The 22,517-nt window shown below is 45.6% G+C and overlaps 2 protein-coding genes across 4 annotated transcripts; both read left to right on the forward strand.

Annotated features, from left to right (window-relative positions):
• The first annotated feature begins 2,803 nt into the window (after positions 1-2,803).
• On the forward strand, positions 2,804-9,201 carry ZNF668 (zinc finger protein 668). 3 transcript variants are annotated; one of them, XM_020807286.3, is made up of 2 exons: positions 2,804-3,211; positions 6,746-9,201. In XM_020807286.3, the coding sequence occupies exons 1-2, from the start codon at positions 2,804-2,806 to the stop codon at positions 8,552-8,554; spliced, it is 2,217 nt and encodes a 738-aa protein (XP_020662945.3). In that variant the 3' UTR covers positions 8,555-9,201. The 3 variants fall into 3 exon arrangements, with proteins under 3 accessions (XP_020662945.3, XP_020662944.2, XP_072832992.1); XM_020807285.3 differs by having other exon boundaries at positions 3,116-3,431; XM_072976891.2 differs by lacking the exon at positions 2,804-3,211 and adding an exon at positions 3,408-3,461.
• Positions 9,202-11,704: 2,503 nt separating this feature from the next.
• Positions 11,705-18,910, forward strand: LOC110086393 (perforin-1). The gene is made up of 3 exons (XM_020807287.3): positions 11,705-12,819; positions 15,489-16,047; positions 17,176-18,910. Exons 2-3 carry the CDS (start codon positions 15,497-15,499, stop codon positions 18,326-18,328), a joined length of 1,704 nt encoding a protein of 567 aa, XP_020662946.3. The 5' UTR covers positions 11,705-12,819; positions 15,489-15,496; the 3' UTR covers positions 18,329-18,910.
• Positions 18,911-22,517: the final 3,607 nt, after the last annotated feature.

Genomic DNA, 22,517 nt, shown 5'->3' on the forward strand with positions numbered 1-22,517 from the left:
CCCTGAGTGTGAAAAGAAAGTGGAATTAGGATCTCAAAAGTTTAGGTTCAGGCAAATTCCAGGTGAGCTTCACAAACAGGCCTGAATTAAAAAAAAAGTTAAAATGCAAAAGAATTCAGACTCTGATCCCAAATATGTTCAAGTAGTGGAGGCATCCAGGGAGAGAATTCAAAACATTCTCTCATAAGTGTTTCAAATCTCAGACTCTGAAAGGAAGGCAGTGCTTTGGGGAGAGGCGACGCTCGGATCACCCAAGGGGGAAAACGGAGACCGGCTACCGTACAGTTTTTCGGGGTAGCAGGACTTCTAAGGCATCCAAGCCAGAAAAGCGAGCCTGGAGTTAAAAGGATGCCAGGAGAGGCAGTGACCACACTCCAGGAGAGGAAACCATACTTCGTGGAGGGAAGAGGGCCACAAAACCCGAGATGCGGATTTCAGAGAGGAGATCTGAGGTACCAAGCCATGTGTGCCAAGTTTGGGGGAGATCCCATCCTCGGAGATGGGGCAGAAGAAGAACTCCAGAGTCCACTTAGGGTCCAGCCATGAGGTAGCGGAGAGATCCCCCAGCGATGCCTCGGTTTCCTGGGAAAGAGATCGACCGGAATCCTCTCTTCCTCCTCCTCCTCCTGGAGCGCAACGAGTTAATGGGTTCCAGCGAAAGAAGGAAAACATAACGTGGGAGGGAAAACTCGGGGTGCCCAACCCTTTTCCCCCTTTCTGCGCCTCCGGCGCCCCACAGAGCGAAGGCAGGCTCCTCAGACGCCCCTTCGCTCTCCCTGAGGGGTCCCGCCCGACGGGGAAGGCGACCCCCCGAAACCTTCTCCCTCGAGAGCCAAGGCTTCGCTTGGGAAGAAGTCACAGAGGCTAGGGCAACAACAAATACTTCCTTTTGTTGCTAGGAAACAGGAAATGTGCACCCCCAAACCCCTTCCCCGCCGCCCTCTTCGAAGGCGCTTCACTTCCTGTCAGGTTCAAGGGAGAATGGGCGTCACGGCTAAAGCCGTCCGCCGCGCCACCTTGGGCGCAACCGTGAAAGTGGAGCGGGAAACGGATTTCCGGCCGCACAAGACACGCTTGCCTATTTATTTATTTAATTTTATTTGACTTGTATCCCGCCCATCTGGTCTATAGGACCACTCTGAGCGGCATCCAATATAATACAACCAATTAATAAAAACACATAGTTACATAAAAGTACGTAAATCCACACATGAAAATGTGAAAACCAAAATAAATAAATAAATAAAATGAAGGTAAATAAAGGAGAAATAAAGAGACGCTTCCTGGACCGTCGTTGCAAGTTTTAGAAGAAGTAGCCGCGTTAGGTTGTGCAGGCAGGATTTCAGGCAAAAGTCAAAGGAATGACAAAAACAAAAGCCATGTTGCAGCTTAAAGACTGTTATATTTTAATGTGAGCTTTCGTGGATCACGGAAGCTCGCATTAAAATGTAAGAGTTGGTGGACCTGGTGGTGGACTTGATCCACAAAAGCGCACATTAAAATCTAATAGTCTTTTAAGGTGCCACATGGCTTCTTTTTTTCTTTTCTTTTCGGTTCCTTCTTTTTTCCCTTCTGGTTTCACTGGATTTCTGGAACATAAATCTGTGCAGCTGCCGAGGCGGGGGGGGGGTCACTTTTGTTTTAGCTTTCCCTGTGGTAGAAACTTTTGCAACTGGGATTAGCACGAAGGGAGCCGTGTGACCGAAGCCCAACGGCATCGCAAAGGGAGCTCTTCCATCTCCAGGATGGGAAAAGTCAGTGAGAATCGGGCTCGGAAGCGCCTCTCACATTTTGGACCTTTTATGTGGGAAGTCCTGCTACCGAGACTTCCGATCAAAACTGATTTTTTTCCCCTCCATGAGGGAAGAAAAGCATAGCCATAGAGACTTCGAGCGATAGAGCGGCAAGATTGTGCCCCAGTAAATAGAGACCGTGCAACAATGGAGGGATGGAGTTTATGGCTATGATGGTCTCATGGAGCGTGCGGCAAAGAAGTACGTCCCTCAGAATCAGACCTCCGTGGATTAAAAGTTCCGCACTCGACGTCTGCATCCTTTTCCTGATGAATGAAGGAGTGTTCAACGATAGCGCAGGCTCGGAGTTTTCGTTCAATGGCTATGTAAAGAGCCCTGGAAAGCAATTTATATTTCTAGCTTGGGGTGTTCCGCTTCTGCCCTTGCTAAGATCTTTCTTATGTATTTCACAGCCGTACGGCACAGTACCTGAAGAGTTAAAACCCATCGATCGCATCATCTCCTTTAAGGAGAAAAGTGTATTTTAGATACCTTTAAATGAATATTTATTTGTTATTCGATTTCTACCCCGCCCCTCTAGACAGAGTCTACTCGGGGAGGCTTACAAGCAGTTATAAAACATTAAAAGTCATCAAAGCAATCACATAATTAAATCAACAAAAGTTCAAGATGGGGAAAAGGAAAACTTAAGGAGAAAAAAATCAAGTGTTTTTATAGCCTAAGTTATATATAGTCCACTTCAACAGAAGCATTGGGGGTGGGGGGAAACCTTGCACTTTTTATAGTGGAAAGGGAATATATAGACTGAACAGAAAAAATGGATTTGGGAGGAATACATCAGATTCCCAGTGAGGTGTCGTGGATGGACTAATCTTCGCTCGGCTGTGGGAACTCACGGGAGTGTGGAACTGGTAAAACCACTCCTGAAATATCTTACTTTGAAAGCCCTGTTATGGTCACTATAAGCTGGTTTCGACCTGACAGCACAGAACACACTAACTAAGGCACACACACATCGGTTAGAGTTAAAGAAAAAAACTTAAGTCCAAATGCTACAGCTACACGACTGGGCAACATCCACATTTCTCTCCAAAGCAATTGCGAACCAAATCAAAAGTAATACCGAGAATCAATGCATGTATTTCGAAACTAGTACTAGAAGTGTTTCCCAGCCCATTCGGTGCATCATCCAAACCATCGCTGACGCGACACCCAGCCACCCCCATCATCTTCTTCTCTCTCTTGCAGATGCCACACTTCCAGCCGTGTGCAACCCGCAATACCTTCCCCCCGCGCGCTGTCAAGGCACGCCACACTTCCTGCCGGGTCCTCGCCCACCTTATTCACCCCCTCCCCTCCCCTCCCTTTTAACCAAACCAAACGGGCATCGGGGTCTCCACCCCTCCTCGAGAGCAGGCGAGCCTTCCCCTTGGAGCAGAAGGGAACTGGTCGATGATGTGAGCCAAATCCCCGCAGCCTTAATTTCAATTGCTTGTGTGTGTGTGGGGGGGGAAGGTTGTGGTTTGTTGGGTGTGTGTGTGTGTGTGTGTGTTTTGCTCCCCTCCCGCCTCCCATTGCCTCGTCTTCCTCCGGGGTCCTAGAGCTCGCCCTTCTCCCCCCCCCCCCCCATGGAACTGCAGAGAAAAGGGGAAAGCTAATAGACAAAGGAAAGAACAGGTAAGGACTTGGAGGGCGACTTTTTGGCAGGTATGATTTAATGCCGTCTCTTAATGTCTTTCTGCATGGGGCAAAGGATCGGGATGCAAAACCTCGCGTTGCATTCTCTCCCCCCCCCCCAACACATACACACACACACACACCGGCCTTTGCATGTCTCTTTCTCCCCGGGCGGCCACCTCCCTTGGTCCTAAAGACAGCCATTTTGCGAGCCATCGCCTGCGCTGCTTTGCTAAGCCTGCCCAACCCGGAGGGGCGTGGAGGGCTCGAGGGTTTTTTGGGGGGGGACCCCCCGATCAAGAATTGCCAAGGGGATCCTTTAATCTGTGTATATGAAAAGCGAAAGAGATGCGGGCTTCTTTATACAATCCTTTATTTGTGTGTCTCTCTGTGTGTGTGTTCCTTGGTCCTAGAGACGGTCGTTTTGCTTGGCTGGTGCCAGACGCCACCTTTTGTGTATCTCGTAACTGTGACCCTACCTCGGAAAAATCCAGTTTTCCTTTGGAAAACATCTGTTTGTAATTACTGCCGTGATCCTTGGGCAGCCTTAGAGGGGAAAAAAAAACAATTTTACTGCGCCTGCGATTCTTACCTTCAAGGCCGCTTGGTTAGAGAGGACATGAGTTGTAATCCAAACGAATTTATTCCGCATTTTTCCTTTTTTTATTTTATTTTTTTACAAAAAAGTACTCCAAGACCTTTGGTTGCCCACTGGAAACTGATCATAATGGTTTCTTGTTCAGTACATTCCCCCATGCACACAAAAGATGGGTGTTCCGTTCCTTTGTCTCTTCCAGTTATTCATTAGAACAGATAGAAATGCTTTTTAGAAAGGCGATGCAATATATTCACCACATAAGGACGATTCCCTCACCCTCGCAGGTCTATCTAAATTATAAGCCAGAGGAGGGAGGTTTCTTATTTTCCAGACAGGACGACCTTGGTTTTGAGTTGAAACCATCCTTTGCACATTGGTCTGGTGAAAATTGCTAGGCTTTTGTTTATTGCCTCTTTCTCTGTATTCTGTATATTAATAACACATTTATTTTTATTTATTTATTCCATTTATTTCCCGCCTATTTGGTCAATTACTATACTTCCAATAAATTTTATAGATTTGCCTCTCAAGTTGTTAGATGATAAATTAATATATGTGTGTATTCATACATTTATCCATTTACTGGTATTTCTGCTTAATTAGTGCCCTTCCATCCATCTTCATCCCAACAGCATTCATGTGATGAAAGTCTTTAGAGGTCCTGATTATTATAATCTAATGACTATGTTTTTTTTTAAAAAAAAACACCCTTAAGAGTATTTTAACAGGCTTTTTCATATCGAGGGACTCCGGATATTGTAGCACAGATGCATCCGAAAATACAGGCAACAACATATATAGATGTTTGTGAGGATGGAAATAAAAGTTTTCTCCTGACCACCATCCTGCCCTTAAACTAGGGGCTGATGCCCAGAAATTCCTTGTAAATTAAGATGAGAGAAATGTCAAACACCCCAGGATTGCAACAGGCCTGCACTCAGATATCAAATTTGCAATCTGGCAGTCATCAGGCAGGGCTATTTAGCAGTTTTTACCCTGCTCCCGGACCATGTCAAACCTTTCTCTTTGGGTGTTGGGCACAGTTTAAGGACCTGGGGAGCAGGAGAGGCAGCTGGACGGATCTGACGGGGAAGTCTTGATTTCTAATCCGAGACATGGGGCAACTGGCAGAGATCCTACAGTATAAAATGGGCACTCCAGACATGCTCAGAGACATTGTCATGTGATTTCATCTACGAACCAGCCTTGTGGGTAGATTCCAGGACTCAGCCTTGGTTCCGTTAAAGTGATGAAGAGAGGAAAGACTTTTCCTTGTAGGCATTTTTTTGTGTGTGTGTGTGTTATTTCATGGAATCATCACTCCCAAATGGTTCCCTTTCTCCCTCTTGAAGACCCTAGAGGCATCTGCATTTCAAGATGCTTTCCTCTAGTCGTCCCTCTCTTTCTTCTCCCCTGGATCCTAAATCCAGCCATTTTGCAAAGAGCACCACCCAAACGATGGGCGAGGAAGCAAAATCTGTTATGGTTGACTGAAGAAGCATTTTCCTCTCCCACCACCGCCTCTCACTCTTGCTTCTCTCCCACCCTATCTCTTATCTTCTGGATTTTTCTCTACTACAGAATGGCATTTGGGACCGGCTTTGCAGAAATAGGGTACACTTACTTGTCGTGTTTCATTTGCAGATCTGTTACACTCTGACTGTAGACCAGTGTCTCTTTTATGTAAACTCCTTACCTGTTCATTGTTTTGCCATAGATAGCTGTATCTCTCTCAGTGTCATTGATGACTGTAAAAAAAAACAACAACAACCTTCCATTAGTCTTCCCCAAACTGGGGCGCTCCAGACGGCATGTCTTATTATCTCTGTCTAATAGCAAGCTGGCCAGGGACTGCTGGGAAATGAAGTCCAAAAGATCTGGAGCCCTTGTTTGGGAAGGCTACCCTAGGAATCTGTGATCCTGACCACACTCCTTACACACACACACTTGCATGTCACTGTATGGAACAACCCTACCTCCAACTCCTACAGAGTGTTCTTTGCCAATCTGATGCTCTCTATCAAGCCTCCAGTGACTTTGTTATCATCCAGGTATAAAGGCTAATGGTTGATAACCTCAGTTTCCGTAAAAAGAGAGAGGGTTCCGTAAAGAGTTTGGGAGGCGGAGATTGGACAATAATCCAGACTCCTTCAACTGGTATAGTGATCAGCTGTACTGACTGAGGGATTCTGGGAGTTGTAGTCCAAATGAGTTTGTTTTCTAAGCTTTGTTTCTGCAGCTCAAGTCCACATAGCCCTATAACCTGGTTATTATGGGTGCTGCTTATGCCGCTTACTCGCAAGGCACAGAGTGCTGGACGAGGTTCCCTTTCCCACTCTCATGTATATTCTCACAACAGTCCTGTGAGGTCGGTGAGGCTCCGAGGCAATGGGTCACCCAAGATGATTCAGCAAGCGTCACAGGTGCAGAAGGATTTGAATCCAGGTCTTTTGACCCTAAATCCAACACCCCTAAGCACAGGGGAGAGCAAATTAGATTCCCTGAGACCACCCTGCAAAACACGCTTGCCTAAAACCCGCCAATCATGCTCTGTAGAAATCCTCCAGCGGGTTGCAGATGGCCACTTTAGAGGGGCTCATGAACTTCTTTTAGAGCAGAGGGAGCTTTGTGTCAAGACCAGGGAAATCTAACTACAGCACAGTTGAATTCTGGTGATGGGATTCCTTTTTGATATTGGCTCCCGTATCTGTTTCAGGCTGTGTCCTCTCCAAAGATGGCTGAGGCTGGGGATGAAGAGGCGGATATAGAGGTGAAGCTAGAGGAGGAGGAAGAGGAGGAGGAGGAGGAGGAGGAAGAAGACCCCGGCTACATTCAATCTGGCAGGCGATATAAGTGTCTGACTTGCAGCAAGACCTTCCCGAGTGTGCCCCGAGTGTTGCGCCACCTGAAGTCCCACGTGGCCATCCCGGGCGATGATTCGGCTAGCAAGCTCGCTTGCCCGAGCTGCCGGAAGGAGTTTCCAGATCGCGCTCAGCTCCGCAAACATCAACTCAGCCACCAGACGGAGCGCCCGTTCCAGTGCCAACTGTGTGCCAAGGCCTATAAAACAGCACCCGAGCTGCGCAACCACGGCCGCAGCCACAGCGGAGAGAAACCGTTTGTGTGCCATGAGTGCGGGAAGGCATTCATGCAGCCAGTCTGTCTCCGGGTCCACATGGCCCGGCACACGGGAGACCTGCCTTTCCGTTGTCAGCAGTGCCACAAAGGCTACAGCACCCTCTCCAAGCTGAAGATCCATCAGCGCTCCCACACGGGGGAGAAGCCCTATTCCTGCGGGGAATGCAACAAGCGGTTTGCCGACCCCTCAGTGTTCCGGAAGCATCGCCGCACCCATGCCGGCCTGCGCCCTTACCAGTGTGAGGTGTGCCACAAGACCTACGCTGAGCTCAAAGACCTCAAGAACCACGAGCGCTCGCACACAGGCGAACGGCCCTTCTTGTGCCAGGACTGTGGGAAGGCCTTCTCCCGCTCCTCTTCCCTCGCCTGCCACCAGCGCATCCACGCAGCCCACAAACCGTACCGCTGCAACGTCTGCGGGAAAGGCTTCACGCAGCTTTCCTCCTTCCAGAGCCACCAACGCACCCACTCCGGGGAGAAGCCCTTCCTGTGCCCGCAGTGTGGCCGAATGTTCAGCGACCCCTCCAGTTTCCGCCGGCACCAGCGGGCCCATCAGGGCCTGAAGCCCTACGCCTGCGATAAGTGCGGGAAGGCTTTCCGCCAGCCGGCCGACCTGGCCATGCACCAGCGCATTCACACGGGCGAGAGGCCCCACAAGTGCCCCCAGTGCGACAAGAGCTTCGTGGCTTCGTGGGACCTCAAGCGGCACCTGCTGGTTCACTCAGGGCAACGCCCGCACCAGTGCGGGGAGTGTGGCAAGAGCTTCGCCGAGCGAGCCAGCCTCACCAAGCACTACCGTGTCCACTCCGGCGAGCGCCCGTTCAAGTGCAGCCGCTGCGGCAAAGCTTTCGTGGTGTCCTCCAGCCTCCGTAAGCACGAGCGCACCCACGCTAATGAGAATCACGACGACAAGCCCGTCTCCCTGAGCAGCCAAGACCTGCCCACTGGGGACCAGTCGACCATTGTCGTGGCCACCGTGATCCCCGCTTGTGGGGAATGTGGAGAGACTTTCCCCTCTACTCAAGAACTGCGGCGCCATGAAAAGCTGCTCCACCCTGGCTTGCGCCCATTTCCATGCCCAGAATGCGGCAAAGGCTTCTCAGACCGGGCAGGGTTGCGTAAACACGAGCGCATCCACTCGGGGGTTCGTCCCCATGCCTGCCCCCACTGCTCTAAGGCCTTTCTGGGTGCCTCTGACCTGCGCAAGCACCTCAAGACCCACATGGGCCTCGAAAACAGGACCGCTGAGGACACCGTGGTGACGGCCACCCTCACCACCTACGAGCCGCTCCTCCCTGCTCACATCCACCACCACGAGGAGCCGCCAGAGGGCGACAAAGAGCCCCCCTCGGATTGTCTTCCTGAAGCTCTCACAGAACCTTCTTAAGCTCTTCTCTGTTTTCTTGCATTCGTTTAAGCGGCTCGGAGGTAGCTTACCTAATCCCGCGGGTCTGCCTATCGTTCTGAGCCTACAGCGTTGCCTCCTTCTGCGTAATGTGTGGTGGACAGCACTCTTTCAGAGCCTGTCTTGCAGGACATGTCTCTTCCTAGGTTCTCGAGCATTTCTCTGCTAAAAGGGGGCCAGATAGGCTTCATAGCCCCCCACCATTTTCCATAAGTGGGAGTGGGCTCCATTTCCCAAGCGACCCATGCCCTTTCCGTTCAACGGCAGACCAAAACAAAAACTGGTATTAGGGGGAAACCATGCTCTTAAAAACAATGATACCACACCCCAACCAATCTGGAAGGGAAATTTATGGCAGGTATGGTTAAACACGTGCGTTTCAACCCTACGCTGATTGTTATAAGTCCTGCAGCAGGGATGTGTGCCGCTGTTGTGGTCCAATGGTTTAAAATCCTACACCGAATGTGGTTTTTGGAGAAGGGAAGCTGGATTAAACTGCAGGAAGAGAGACAAAGCAGGCTCCCGTCTACCTTGCTTCAGCTTCCAGGACAATTCTATAACTCTGTTTCATGCTTGTACGAACAGAATGAAATAAAAATCATGTAATTTTTTTAAAAAAGAGAAAATAATACTTGAAGTCTTATGTGACTTGCACTTTTGTGGCTACAGAAAGCAGAACAGCATTTACCTCTTTTACTGTATCTGCTGGAGGTAACTCCTATTCAGGAGTCCTGTAGTTTTCTCCTTCTGTATAATCCTACAACTGCTTGAGGTTTCTCAGCTCCTCACTGCCCTTCCAGAGAGCTCAGTGGTTTAGGTCTCTGGCTGTGGAGCCAGAGGTTGGGAGTTCGATTCCCCACTTGTGCCTCCTTGACAAGGGCTGGACTTGATGATCTATAGGATCCCTTCCAGCTTTGCAGTTCCAAGGTGGTTCATAGCAAAAAAATATTGGTTCTTATACCATTCACTTCTGATGACAAAGCCTCTTATCTGCTGTGAGGGTGGGATGTTCAGTGGTTCAGGATCCCAAATCATTTGATATCCAGGCCCTCTCAGGGAAAGGAAACTTGTCATCCTGGCTGAGCTGTAGGCCTCACATGGGATGGCTGGGAAGTGATCCTGGGGGTATTTTATTTTATTTCATTGGCTGCCTCTCTCCTGATAAGAGGACCCAAGGTGAGCCATAATATTAAAAACAGAATTAAAAACAGAATGTTAAATTGGTTGTTGTAGGTTTTTCGGGCTGTCTGGCCGTGTTCTTGAGGTTTTTCTTCCTAACATTTCGCCAGTCTCTGTGGCCGTCCTCTTCAGAGGACAGGAGTCAAGAACTCCAGAGGGCAGACATCGGGTGGTAAAAAGGTGGCATTCTATTATCTTTGGGACTTCCAAACCCCAGAATCTCCAGCCTGTACTGCCAGTGATGAAGAACTATGGAGGTTGTAGTCCAAAACAATGGTTCCTAACCATGGGTAACCAGCTATGCTGGTCAGGGCTTCTGGGAGCTGCAGTCCAAGAACACCTGGGTTACCGAAGGGGTAGGAACCTCAGATCCAAAACATCTGGAGCTCCAAAGCTTTGCCAACCCTAGATAGGGGATCAACTGAGAAAATGAACCTGAAGGAAAGATATTTGTGGAACATAGCTTGAGAAAGGAAAGGGAAGAGGTGAAAGAAGATAAGAGGAGACTCAGGAGAGCAAACTCTGAAGAAGCAAAGGGTTTTTAAAAAGAGATCTGTGGAGCAAGAGTAGAAAAATTGTTAAGTAGAGAATGTCCTGAAAAGGCTACACCTGTGTAAACAGTGGGTGGTGATCTGGAGCTGAAAGGAAGAGCCATAGAGGAAGGAAGGGTGCTCCTGAATTTAAATATGGAGCCTGGAGACCTACAATGAACAAGTAGGGGGCAAGGCCCAGCAACTGAGCTGCGTTGAGAAATTAATATTATTATTTATTATTTATTTTATTTATATCCCGCCTATCTAGTCCCTCAGGACCACTCTAGGCGGCTTACAACAGACATATAACAATATAAAACAATTTTAAATAAGGGGAAGAACATTAAACAAGATGGGGCAAACGCTAGGAGAGAAGAAAAAGGGAAAATCAGGAATTAGCTGAGGGGAAGGCCTGCTGAAACATCAGTGTTTTTAATTGATTTTTGAAAATACCCAGCGAGGGAGCCGTGCGAATGTCAGGGGGAAGGTTATTCCAGAGGCGAGGAGCCACTGCCGAGAAGGCCTGATTTCTTGTCTTTTCTTTCCGGGCCTGTCTTTTCTTTCTCCTCCTGCCATTGCAGCATTGAGACTTGATAACACATGACCACCAGGGGCAAGAGGTTCTGGGGCATTGGTAGAACTGAACATCATGTGTTGCTTTCAATGAATCGCCTCACACGTATATTTTCAGCCATTTCATCTTAGTCTCCCACACACTTTTTTTCCCCTCACGGCAGGAGTCTTGGTCAGCCCTGGCTTTACAGTACACGAGCAGTGCTTGTATGACAGCTTGGAAAAAGCTTCTTTTATGGATTACAGCTACCGAAAGAAGTATTTTTTTCCCCCATGCTCTGGACTGTACCTGTGACAGAATAACCAGCACCCACTTCCAGGGTTGGTGGGTGGGAAACCTGAGGAGGACATGATCTTAAAAAGCAAGGAGAGAAACTGCCGTATTTGGGCCTTGGCTTTCAGAAGATTCATTTCTTTATGATCATCTGCTCTTCTTCTTAAAAACTCACTGCTTCATTGGTGGTTTCCTCATGCTTCACAATGCCCACCGCTCCCTCCTTCCTACGTTCTCTGTGGCTGTAAGTGTGAAAACAATAAAACCCACCCAGAACATCATTACTGAAGGAGTTGCGTTGCTTAGTGAGTTACAGGAAGGGCTTGCCAAAAATAAATATTTTTCTGCCTGAGGCAAAGGATAGGATCCCCACCCTACCCCGCGTTCAGTGTTAAAAACATTGTGCTAATTTACAACACCTTTTTTGTATGTTTAATTTTATATTATACCCTTTGTATCCTTTTAAAATCCTTTTTGGGCATAAGAAGGTATCAAAATGATTCGGTTTAGAGAGGGGGGTATTCGTATTTGTATCGCCATCACAATTGGCCCTAATGAGGATCTGGCCCCCGGGACTGGATCGTCGACTCACGCGTCCTATTGTGGTGTCAGTCCCGCTCGTCCTGCCAGTGGCTGCCTGGAACTCTGCTCTCTTCCTACTCGCTGGCCACTACAGAGAGGGGACAAGAGGACAGGTCTCCCCGCACGGCTGGTGAGTGGCCAGCCGAGCAGGAAGAGAATGGAGCTGTGGAGTCCATTTGTCGGACGAGCAGGACCAGCACTGGACATGTGAGGCCGGACCCTCATTAGGGCCAGCTGTGATGGGGATATTCATATTCATCTACAAATACTGTACAAATATTCCCATCTCTAAATTGGTTCCATGTCAAGAGAGCTATCCCCACTTTGGTGTTAAGCAAAAATAGCGTCTGGGTGTACAAACAGAACTTGGTGTTTTTTTAAAAAAATAGTGTTTTCTTTAGTTTTGTGGGCCATCTCTGTATCACCATTGCAGCAAAACACATTCGGAATCAAATAGCTCTGGCCAGGCCTTGCTTCTGTTGAGATGCACAGAGTAGTGGTTAGAGAAGACTTCCCCAAATGGTATGCACGCCCACCAGAAGGGTGGGATAACAACTCCCATCATCCCCAGCCAGCACAGCCAGTGTCAGTTGAGGACTGTAGCCCAACCACTATGGGGAGATGGTCGGGGTAGAGCATAGGAGGGCAAGACGGTTCAGATCCCTCCCTGCTTCAGCCATGATAATGACAGGATAACATTGAGCTGGGGGTTGCTTGGAGGATTAAAATTAAAATAGAAGTCCATGTGCCCTGTGCTTTTTGATGGAAACATAGGGCTTTTACATGCAATCAACTATTGGCCCGTGGTTGTGTGAGCTGCTGATATTCTGCACCAACATACCCTCAATACCTCTTGATATGCTCTTAGGAGGGCAAACCTCAGAATCACACGTTCTGTCCACTTCTCACAATCTGAGATCCATGACAGTATCACATCTGAGGTGAGGTTTCCCCCCTTCCCCCTGCTCAACCTTGACATCCTGTCTGTGGGAGGTAAACTCAAGCGGATGCGCATGTACATAAACACATCTTCCCTGTCTACTGACATCCAGATGCGCATACAGCCTGAACCTGGTAATCTTCCTTCCCTTCTCCTGCAGTCAAAGGTACGTACTTGCGGATGGATCCACAGTAGGGGGATGTTGACTTAATCTCTGTGCAAATGGGGAGAAGAAAGGAGGAAATAACAGAAATTAAAAGTGGATTTTTATTCTGTTTTTGCTTAACCTGGGAACGGGGCTGGGAACAGGCTATGCAGGATACCAAAACTTGCCCCCCTTCTCAAACCCTGCTCACCTTCCAGCTTTTGTTCAATTTCAGCAGCATCCTCAAGTTTTAAAACCCAGCTCTACAACCTGAAGGATTAGAAATACTATACTTTGTTTTGTAAAGAAGTGTTGGCCTTCTTGAGTTGTTGAATTTCATCATGGGCTATCAAGTCCCTTCTGTCTTACGGTAATCTTTTTCATGGTCATCTGGATACAGAATACCCAGAACAGGTTTATTATTCCCTTCTTCTGGGGGCACCCCGGGAATGTGCGGCTTGCCCAAGGCTACACAGGCTGGCTCTACTTTACAGGAGACATCATGGGAAATCAAACTCCCAACCTCTGGCTCTGCAGCCAGATATCAAAACCACTGAACTGTCCAGCCAGCTGAATTTCATGTATAGATCTAGTATTTTCTGGGTCTTTCCATGCTTCTGCTTGGGAGTTTGTTTACGCCTCATAAGAAACAGACCTGCTGGAATTCTTGTTCTTTAGAACTCATCGCTTTCTCATTCAGGTCTCTAAATGGTGTATCTTTGAGTAGGGTAGTAGAGGACGCCCCTTCTAGCACGTGTAAGTAAGTGGAGACACAGTTCACGGTTTGCCCTTTCACATGTACTACAGTGGTTGAGTTGCAATGCTGCTTATTTATAGCATTTATGCTTCACAATTAGAAAGACTGCCAGAGGAGCTTACTTATTTATACAAAAAGGCAAGACAGTCCCTGCTGTCATTTTTTACAGTATGAAGTGCAGCACACAAAAGGAAAAGAAGATGGGGAGGGAAAAGGAAAACAAGAACATTCATCCACACATCCTTAATATGTGGTGCCTCCGCATGCTGGAATTGTGTTTAATGCAAGGCTGGGAATCATGTACTGTACAGTATCTTTGGGCCATTTTCTCCTCTACAGTTTCTGGATCGTGGCCCCACAACAAAGAAGTGAAGAATAGAATCTGGATTTTCCATATCCCAGTCCAGCATTCTAATCACTATACCTATGGGTCCCATGAAGCTCATATGCAAGTCATAAAGGGCACACACACCCTTTCTTGCACATATTCTTCTTTATAGGTATATTTATAGGTATATTGGCTTTCTACAATGACGCTACCACAAATGATAACTCCTTGCTTCTTTTGCAAAGAACAGCACTATTGGGTCACATTAAAGAGCCATCTGTACTCTAGCACTCCGGTCCCCACAAACAGAGGCCAACTGAACACACCAACGAAGCTGACAAGCTGAGCCTGAAGGCCATAGTCCTTTCCTGCAGTTGATCCCCAAAAAACAGTATTGAAAGGCAGACGGCTTCCTAAGCCTGGAGGAATCATTTGGATACCTCAGTTAAAGCCCATGTTAGACCCATCCTCCATTAATTCGTTCAATCCACTTTTAGTACAAGTGGCCACCATTACGTTGCGCATCAGCATGAGCAAAAATTCATAAAGTAATTAAGCCATTTTGTTTTGTTTTTTTAGAATTGATCTTTCAGGTCTCAAATTAACATGGCTGCACTTTTGAATTTGATAGGTATCTCACTCAAAGGTTTGTTTCTGGGCACAATTCAAAGTGCTGGCTATGACCTGTTAAACCCAAATTGACTTCAGCCTCTATTGTTTGGATAAGACCCTTTGCCTGGTCCCTCCACAACACTCTTGGAAATAATTTCCAGGGGATAGTATCCTGTTCCCTTTCTGCCAGGTCAGCAGCATCCCATTTCCTAAGATTTTAGGGCCCAAAAGCCTGTGACCAGGGAGAAGCTCCTGTGATGTCATGGAGGTAGGGAAAGCAACAGTTAAAAGAGAGGCCATTCTATACTTAATATTCATTCATTCATTCATTCATTCATTCATTCATTCATTCATTTGATTTCTACACCACCCATCTGGCTACTAAGGCCACTACTAAGGTTCACAACAAAATAAAACCTCAATAAGAAGATTTAATAATAACAACATAAACACCAAAACAATATATATATATATATATATATATATATATATATATATATATATATATATATATATATATATATATATATATATATATATATATATATATATATATATATATATATATATATATATATATATATATATATATATATATATATATATATATATATATATATATATATATATATATATATATATATATATATATATATTAAAGAAATGAACATATCTGCCACTATTGTTACTGGTTCTTAAACCAGAAAGCACAGGGATTGCTGTTTTGGTGCTGTTCTCTGTATGTATATCCTTTGGCCTGTTGTGCTGCTTGCAGTGATACAGAATCATCCTACTGTTGAGCCAGGGAGTTCTGCTGCCACTTGGTGAAGACAGACGCCCATGCTGCTTGTTCTTTCTTCTATTGGTGTGTTTTCATTTTGCTTTCTGTCTTAATTGCATTCCTCGGCAGCCTTCTTTTAAGCTGAGCCAATCAATCAATCAGTCAATAAATCCACTTGTCATGATAGCCACCCCTTTCTCTTTCATGTGTAGGTTCCGCAATGCTGAAAACGAACCGTCCCTCTGCAGCTTTTCTGTACCTTCCGGTCTTCCTTTTCCTCCCTGCTATCTCTCCCCAATGCCAGACCGCCCCAGAGGACCGCTGTCAGGAACATAAGGATTTTGTGCCAGGCCACAACTTGGCTGGGGAGGGTTTTGACATAACAACCCTAGAGAAGAAGGGGGCCAGAGTGTTGGACATGAGTCTGTGGCAGAAGCCAGACGGGACTTGCGTTTTGTGCCAGAACCCACTGCTGGAAGGGAAGCCGCTCCAGAGACTCCCGTTGGCCGCTGCTGACTGGGAGGCCAAAGTCATGTGCCAGAGGAAAGTTCACACCTCCTCGCAGAACTCGGGCATCTCTGTGGTTCAAGGAGCATCATCTGATGTGCAAAATGACTGGAAGGTTGGGCTGAACGTGGAAGTGCATCCGAATGCTAAAGCTGAGGTGTCATTGGCCGGATCGCACTCCAAGGTGGCCGACTTCAGCATGGATAAAAGCTCCCGGGACAAGTACACTTTTGCAAAGCATGAGGTGTCCTGCTCTTATTACAGGTGAGGAAGGAGTGGGGAGATGTGGGGCAAGGGAGTGGGTAAGTCTATAAGGTCTTTAGTTGGCTTTCATTGCTGGGGGCTGCCATTTTCCCCAGGGATGCTTGAGTAAAATGAACATGTCAAACCCCAATTGAAGGCGCTCTACATGATCTTCCTTACAAGCCAACCTAAAGGCAGACTTACAGGGCAAATCACAGAAGCCTACACTTTGTTTATAGCTGACAAACATTTTCTAGGTTCCTCACAGCTGACAATATCGCAGTAAAGAGTTAATACCAGAATGATCATCAGGCAATCACAGACAAGCATTTCCAACCTTCATCTGGGTATCCTAATACACTGGTTCTTAACCTTGGGTTACTCAGGTGTTTTGGACTGCAACTCCCAGAAGCCTTCACCACCAACTGTGCTGGCTGGGGTTTCTGGGAGTTGCAGTTCAAAAACATCCGAGTAACAAAAGTTAAGAACCACTGTCCTAATACAAGTACTGTAGTTTCTTTGTTGTTTCCAGGCAACTTCCAAACTTCTATTTTTCTTCTCCAAATTTTGTCTCTGTATTTTCAAAATATAGGAACAAAATACAAGCAAATAGCAGAAAGAATGTTTCAAGTTACATTTTTTAAAAACACAGGAACTTATAGCCTAGAAAGGCACAGAATCAATCTCTTTGAAAGTTGACATGATATACTTCAAAAGATGCAAAAGCTTTTTTTTAAATGCATGAAGAAATATCGACGTTCTTGTAAGGAGAATGTGTAAAATAAAATGAATTATTTAGCTCTAAACATATTAAGACACACAGGAAAACATTTCTGAACAAATTTCGCCCAGGCTCATCATTTCAGTTTAAGTGAAATCCATTGTTTAACTCCCAGAATCCTGCAACTAGTTACATAAAATTAAAAACTGGCTTTTGGTCTTAGAAAGTAGGAAATATTAATAAAGTTTGATTTCCCAGTTTGAATATGCAAAACTACTTTGTTGTCCATATACCACGAAATGGATTTATGCTTTTTTTTTTTGTTCTAAGATAGTGATTGCTCATTGTAGGCGATACCAACTTCTTGTGAACTGCCTAGAGATATGTTTACTATCCAGTATCTCCATTCTGTTGCATTTATTTCACAGCTTCCGTGTCAGCCACCACTGGCCACTCACCCAGCATTTCAAACATGCCCTGAAGAACCTCCCTCAAACGTACCAACGCAAATATCGGCTGGAATACCGCCAGCTTATTGAAACGTACGGGACTCATTTTATAACACGCCTTCACTTGGGGGGGCGGGTGAGGGATGTGACCGCTTTGCAGGTGTGTAAGTCAGTGCTGGACGGAGTGAACGCTGATGAGATCAAAGACTGCCTGGCCATCGAGGCAGCTGCCAGTATTGGGGCTGACAAAGGGAAGATGGATGCAACCTACAAAACGTGTGAAGAGCTGAAGAAAAGAAGTAAGTTCCATGGCGACTTCCACCAGATGTACAAGGAGAGGTACACAGAGGTCGTGGGCGGTCATGGTCACATGGACCTGCTTTTTTCTGATGACCAGAACAAAGAGTTGTTCAAAGAGTGGTTGGAAGGCCTCAAGTCTATGCCTGGCCTACTCTCCTACCATCTACAACCCATCCATAACCTGGTGCCCAAGGCGGATCCTAAGAGAGAGGGCTTAAAGCAGGCAGTGAGTGAGTATGTGACTGAAAGAGCCCTATGGAGGAACTGCAGCCATCCTTGCCCACCGGGAACCCAACGTAGCCCTCGGGACCCCTGCTCCTGTATATGTCACAGTGACAGCACCACTGATACTATGTGTTGTTCAAGGAAACGAGGACAGGGTAAACTCACAGTGACCATTCAACGTGCCCATGGATTGTGGGGAGACCATTTCACACACACCGATGCTTACGTCAAGGTGTTTTACCAAGAAAGGGAGATTCGCACACCCACCATTTGGAACAATAACAATCCGGTATGGAACGTTCACTTAAACTTGGGAAATGTCCAGGTCTTGGGAGAAACTAGCAAGATTCGACTACAAGTCTGGGACGAGGACAACAAATGGGATGATGATCTTCTGGGATCATGTGACCAAATACTGCAGAGCGGGAAGCCACATGATGAAGTCTGTTACTTTACTCATGGAAGCCTGTATTTCCAACACCACTTGGTCTGTGGCCCCTACCTTGGTGGCCCCTTCTGCCTAGATTATGTGCCTCAGCAACCAAAATATGTGGGTGCTCTGTTACAGCGTAAGGGTAAAGCAGATCCTGTGACAAAGGCTCCCTGAGTAAATAAACCTCTGCTTCTGTCCAAGAATGGAGACTCACAGGTGGTACTTACCGTGTTTCCCCGAAAATAAGACAGGATCTTATATTAATTTTTGCTCCAAAAATTGCATTAGGGCTTGTTTTCAGGGGATGTTTTATTTTACAGTCATGTTATCTTCTTCTGGTTGCTGCACAATGCTGCACAAGGGTGGAGGGCAGGGTTTCACTTAACTGGGACTTATTTTGGGGGCAGGGCTTATATTACAAGCATCCTGAAAAATCATACTAGGGCTTATTTTCAGGTTAGGTCTTATTTTCAGGGAAACAGGGTCTTTCTAAAGCACCATCTGATTTCCTTCTCGAGTGGCAACGGTCAAACCTACAGAAGGTCACCAGAGATGCATTGGGCAAAGCTCCTGTAGTTACAGATCTGTCAACTTTGAAAGCATCTCCAAAGACTTTATTCTGCCCTCCCCACCTGTTAATCACTGTACAAGCTGAACTTAAAGGAGCAGCTTTGGATCAAGAACAGATCAACTCTGCATTGACTCTATATTGGCAATATCAGTAAACATTGCACAAATAAAGTGCACCTGCATATACTCAGTTGTTTGCCAAAGAGTTTGTTTGTGTGTGTGTGTGTGTGTGTGTGTGTGTGTAAGGAAACACAAACAAACAAATATTTCCCAAGGAACAAAAACAGAGATTCTCAGGATGCTGAATCCAAACAAAGGCATTGCCTGTTTCTGCATCAGGAAACGTGCAGAACTTAGTTTCAGGTATAATCACTCAGAATTTAGAAGTTACATGTATTAGAGAAGTTAGCTGCAAAACTTATAAAAGGAAATAAAAAGATCAGAACAAAAGTCACATTTCAGAACACAATGAGTGAGGACAAGATCACTACTGGTGTCTTGAATAATTTTTTTTCTAGATACTTTTCAAAGTTAAATGTTCACAACCATTTTGAAAAGAATTTACGTTTTATGCCCATTCTATTACAAGTCTTAAGGGTATGATGTATTTTTTAAAAAACAAAAACAAAAACAGACAGAATGGCAATAAGCAATGCAAAAAATTATTTTCTTAACATGGTAAGGGAAAACATTACTTTTCAAATATTATAATGATTTGCAAGGATGTATGGTTGAATTCTCCCTCCTTCCAATTCTGCAATTAGTGCCCACATGTGGCACGGCAGCAATATGAACTGAAGTCCTGATGGCCCCATATCTCTTACCAAGTATACTTGAGATGTGTTAGCATGGAAGCGAGCACATTTTTAAAGGAGTAATGATGCTTTAAATACAGCTCTGTCTCTCATATTAGCCAGAGCTTTTTTTGATCTCAAACTATACAACTGCTTGTTTTTACAGCACTGTTATTTTGAGCCACAACTGTCATGATCCCACAACACTGACTGTGCTGTGCCAGCTAAAGCCGATGGACATTACAGTCCAACATTGGCCAGCTGATGAGCATATTTTACAACTGGGAGTGGGGAAGTAAGAGTTCTTTCAGAACAGACAATTGTTACTTCTTTGCCACCTAAAGCTATAGAGAGGGGAAAGACCACCAGACAAATTTCTCCGCAACCCATGGCCATAAACGAAAACTGGAAATTTCCTCACTGGCAATATAGTTAATCCTTGAGCCCGTGTCTGTACAATTTGCAATGTAGTTTGTACTGTACAATAATGCTCTGCAATTTTTGTACATGTTATTCTAAAATTCAGTGCATGTGTGGATAAAGCTTGGTGAGAGATTTTTCTTTTTAAAGTTCCAGCCAGGAGTGACCCTGGCAAGCAGAGAATCTTAGGATCTATGATTTCATGAACTGAGAAGCTTGCACTCTGTCACTCTTGCATCTGTAAGAATCTAACATTAACTAAATAGGATTACTGGGGACATACAAACCATAGAACGTTCGTTTCTCAACCGAACAGGTGTCTGGGGCTTCCCAGCCCCACCTCTTTCAGGGGGTACCCAGTCAAGAGGTAGCACTCTAGCTTCCTTGTCCTGCCTCCTCCAGGCAGTGCCTCAAAGGGAGTACTCACCAGAGGTGGCAGGACTGTTCAGCTGAGAAATTGGCATGAACTGCCAAACCGGTGGTGTTACTCAGGTCCTATCCTGAAGACACCTATATGTCAGGAACAGGGGGCTCAAAACAGGGGAACAAGCCAGAAGAAGAGGAAAGAAGATGGCTCGGATGCAGGGCTGGCTCCCATATAGGGCAGGAAATGCTAGCTGCCTAGAAAATGGGATGCTGGGCACCACTTCATGTGGTTGATGCTGCTTCTTTGAGTGTTGTCTTTAAACAAATAGCAGGTGGTCCGTACCCACTTCTACTATTGAGTTCTGGGAACAGTCTTTAAAACAAAATAAAAGCCAAACAAAAACCCTAATACACCCTGAGTAAAGCTCTGATTTTATGATTATTAAAACAATAAGACTGTAATGAGAGCCACAAGACATACAATTTGAACAGGAAAAGCATATTGCACATCTATATTTATTATACTAAATATTCACCCACAAGTGTCAAACGGAGACAACGCAGCCCAGATCACAGTTCAGTTCCTACCACTGCAGCCTTTCCCGTAAGAGGCTGAGGCAGGAAGTGGGGACTAGTATAAAAGCAGTAATGTGTCACAATATGACACCATGGGACGAAACCACGTTGTCCCCAATACGTAGGAGGGAAGAAAGCAGTCAAATAAAGAAAAAAAGAGAAAGAAACCGACCTTGGTTTCTGTCTCTTCTCTGACCAGAGACCACCTCTCGTCTTCTACTGCAGAACACAATAGCAAGACAGATCATAGAATAGTGAAGTCGGAAGGGACCAGTAAGGCCATCAAGTCCAACCTCCAGCTCAATGCAAGAATACAAATCAAAGGATATCTGTCAGGTGGTTGAATCCTTCCAGTGTTGGAGCACTCACCACTTCTCGAGGTAACTGGTTCCATTGATCAATCAAGTTCCTCTTGATATTCCATTAGGCCTTCAACCACTTAACAAGCCTGCATGTTTCTAGCTCATAGACCTGTCTCTCTGTGTGTGAATGAACATTTTCCAATTAGTTGTAGTGAATAGTTCCCATAGCAGTAATTCTTGCTGAAAACTGAGTGAAGGGAAATCTTTTACAGATTAAATAAACCTCCTTGGTGAGATGTGCCAACAGCAATCCTACTGACCAACATAAAAAAATCACCTAATCATTTTCTTGTATAAAAGCTCACCCACCCCCTGCGTCTATTCCTACCAATGAATTCTCAAAACTGTGACAACACCCAGCACCTGTCAAAAGCCAAATGTTCATCCTTTCTATCTCTAACACGGGAGGCTCGAGTTTTGTCCTTTCTATTTGGTGAACAATGGGGGAATTTTTATTTTTATTGCTTTCACTACTTTCTTCCTTTCTGAATATATAAACATATTCTTAGATATATTCGCGAAGGCTTTCTCGGCCGGGATCTAATGGTTGTTCTGGTTTTTTCGGTCTCTTTGGCCGTGTTCTGAAGGTTGTTCTTCCTAACGTTTCGCCAGTCTCTGTGGCTGGCATCTTCAGAGGACAGCAACCTTAGCAAACGTTAGGAAGAACAACCTTCAGAACATGGCCAAAGAGACCGAAAAACCCAGAACCATATTCTTAGACTCTATCTACTTCCCTATTACTAAATGTCAGAGTAACTTACTCAGCTTATACAGCCTTGATTAATCTTAAGGTTCCTCTATGCAAAAATTAAATTTAGGGGTATTATTTAGAGTTATTATATAAGTTAGGACCTGAGGTTCCCTGTTCCAAAAACACCTCTTGCAATTTCTTCTTTTCTGTTTGCCTCAGGCATGAAGCATCCATATTTGCCTAACGTTCCCAACAGCAGGAGTGGGGGAAATGTATCACTCCCTCCTGGAACCAGTTTTCTCCTGTGGAGTGAGAAAACAGCTATAATGGGAAAGTTGTGCTGATGGGTAGTTAAGTCAGTCTTCATTTGCATCAGATAAAAACAACAACTTCCGGTACCAGGGCTAAGGCTTGGAATCACTGAAGTAGCAATAAACCTAAGGATCATGAGAACATGAAGCAAACTCCCACTGTTAAAGAGCCTCCCTGTCTCTGATTACTTGTTTCAACTCAAAACTTTCTAAGATAATGGGAATAAGAGCCTCTCAAGAATTAAAGTGCTAAAGACGACACTGAGACCACTG

This window comes from Pogona vitticeps, chromosome 6, assembly GCF_051106095.1.
Source record: "Pogona vitticeps strain Pit_001003342236 chromosome 6, PviZW2.1, whole genome shotgun sequence".
NCBI lineage: Eukaryota > Metazoa > Chordata > Lepidosauria > Squamata > Agamidae > Pogona > Pogona vitticeps.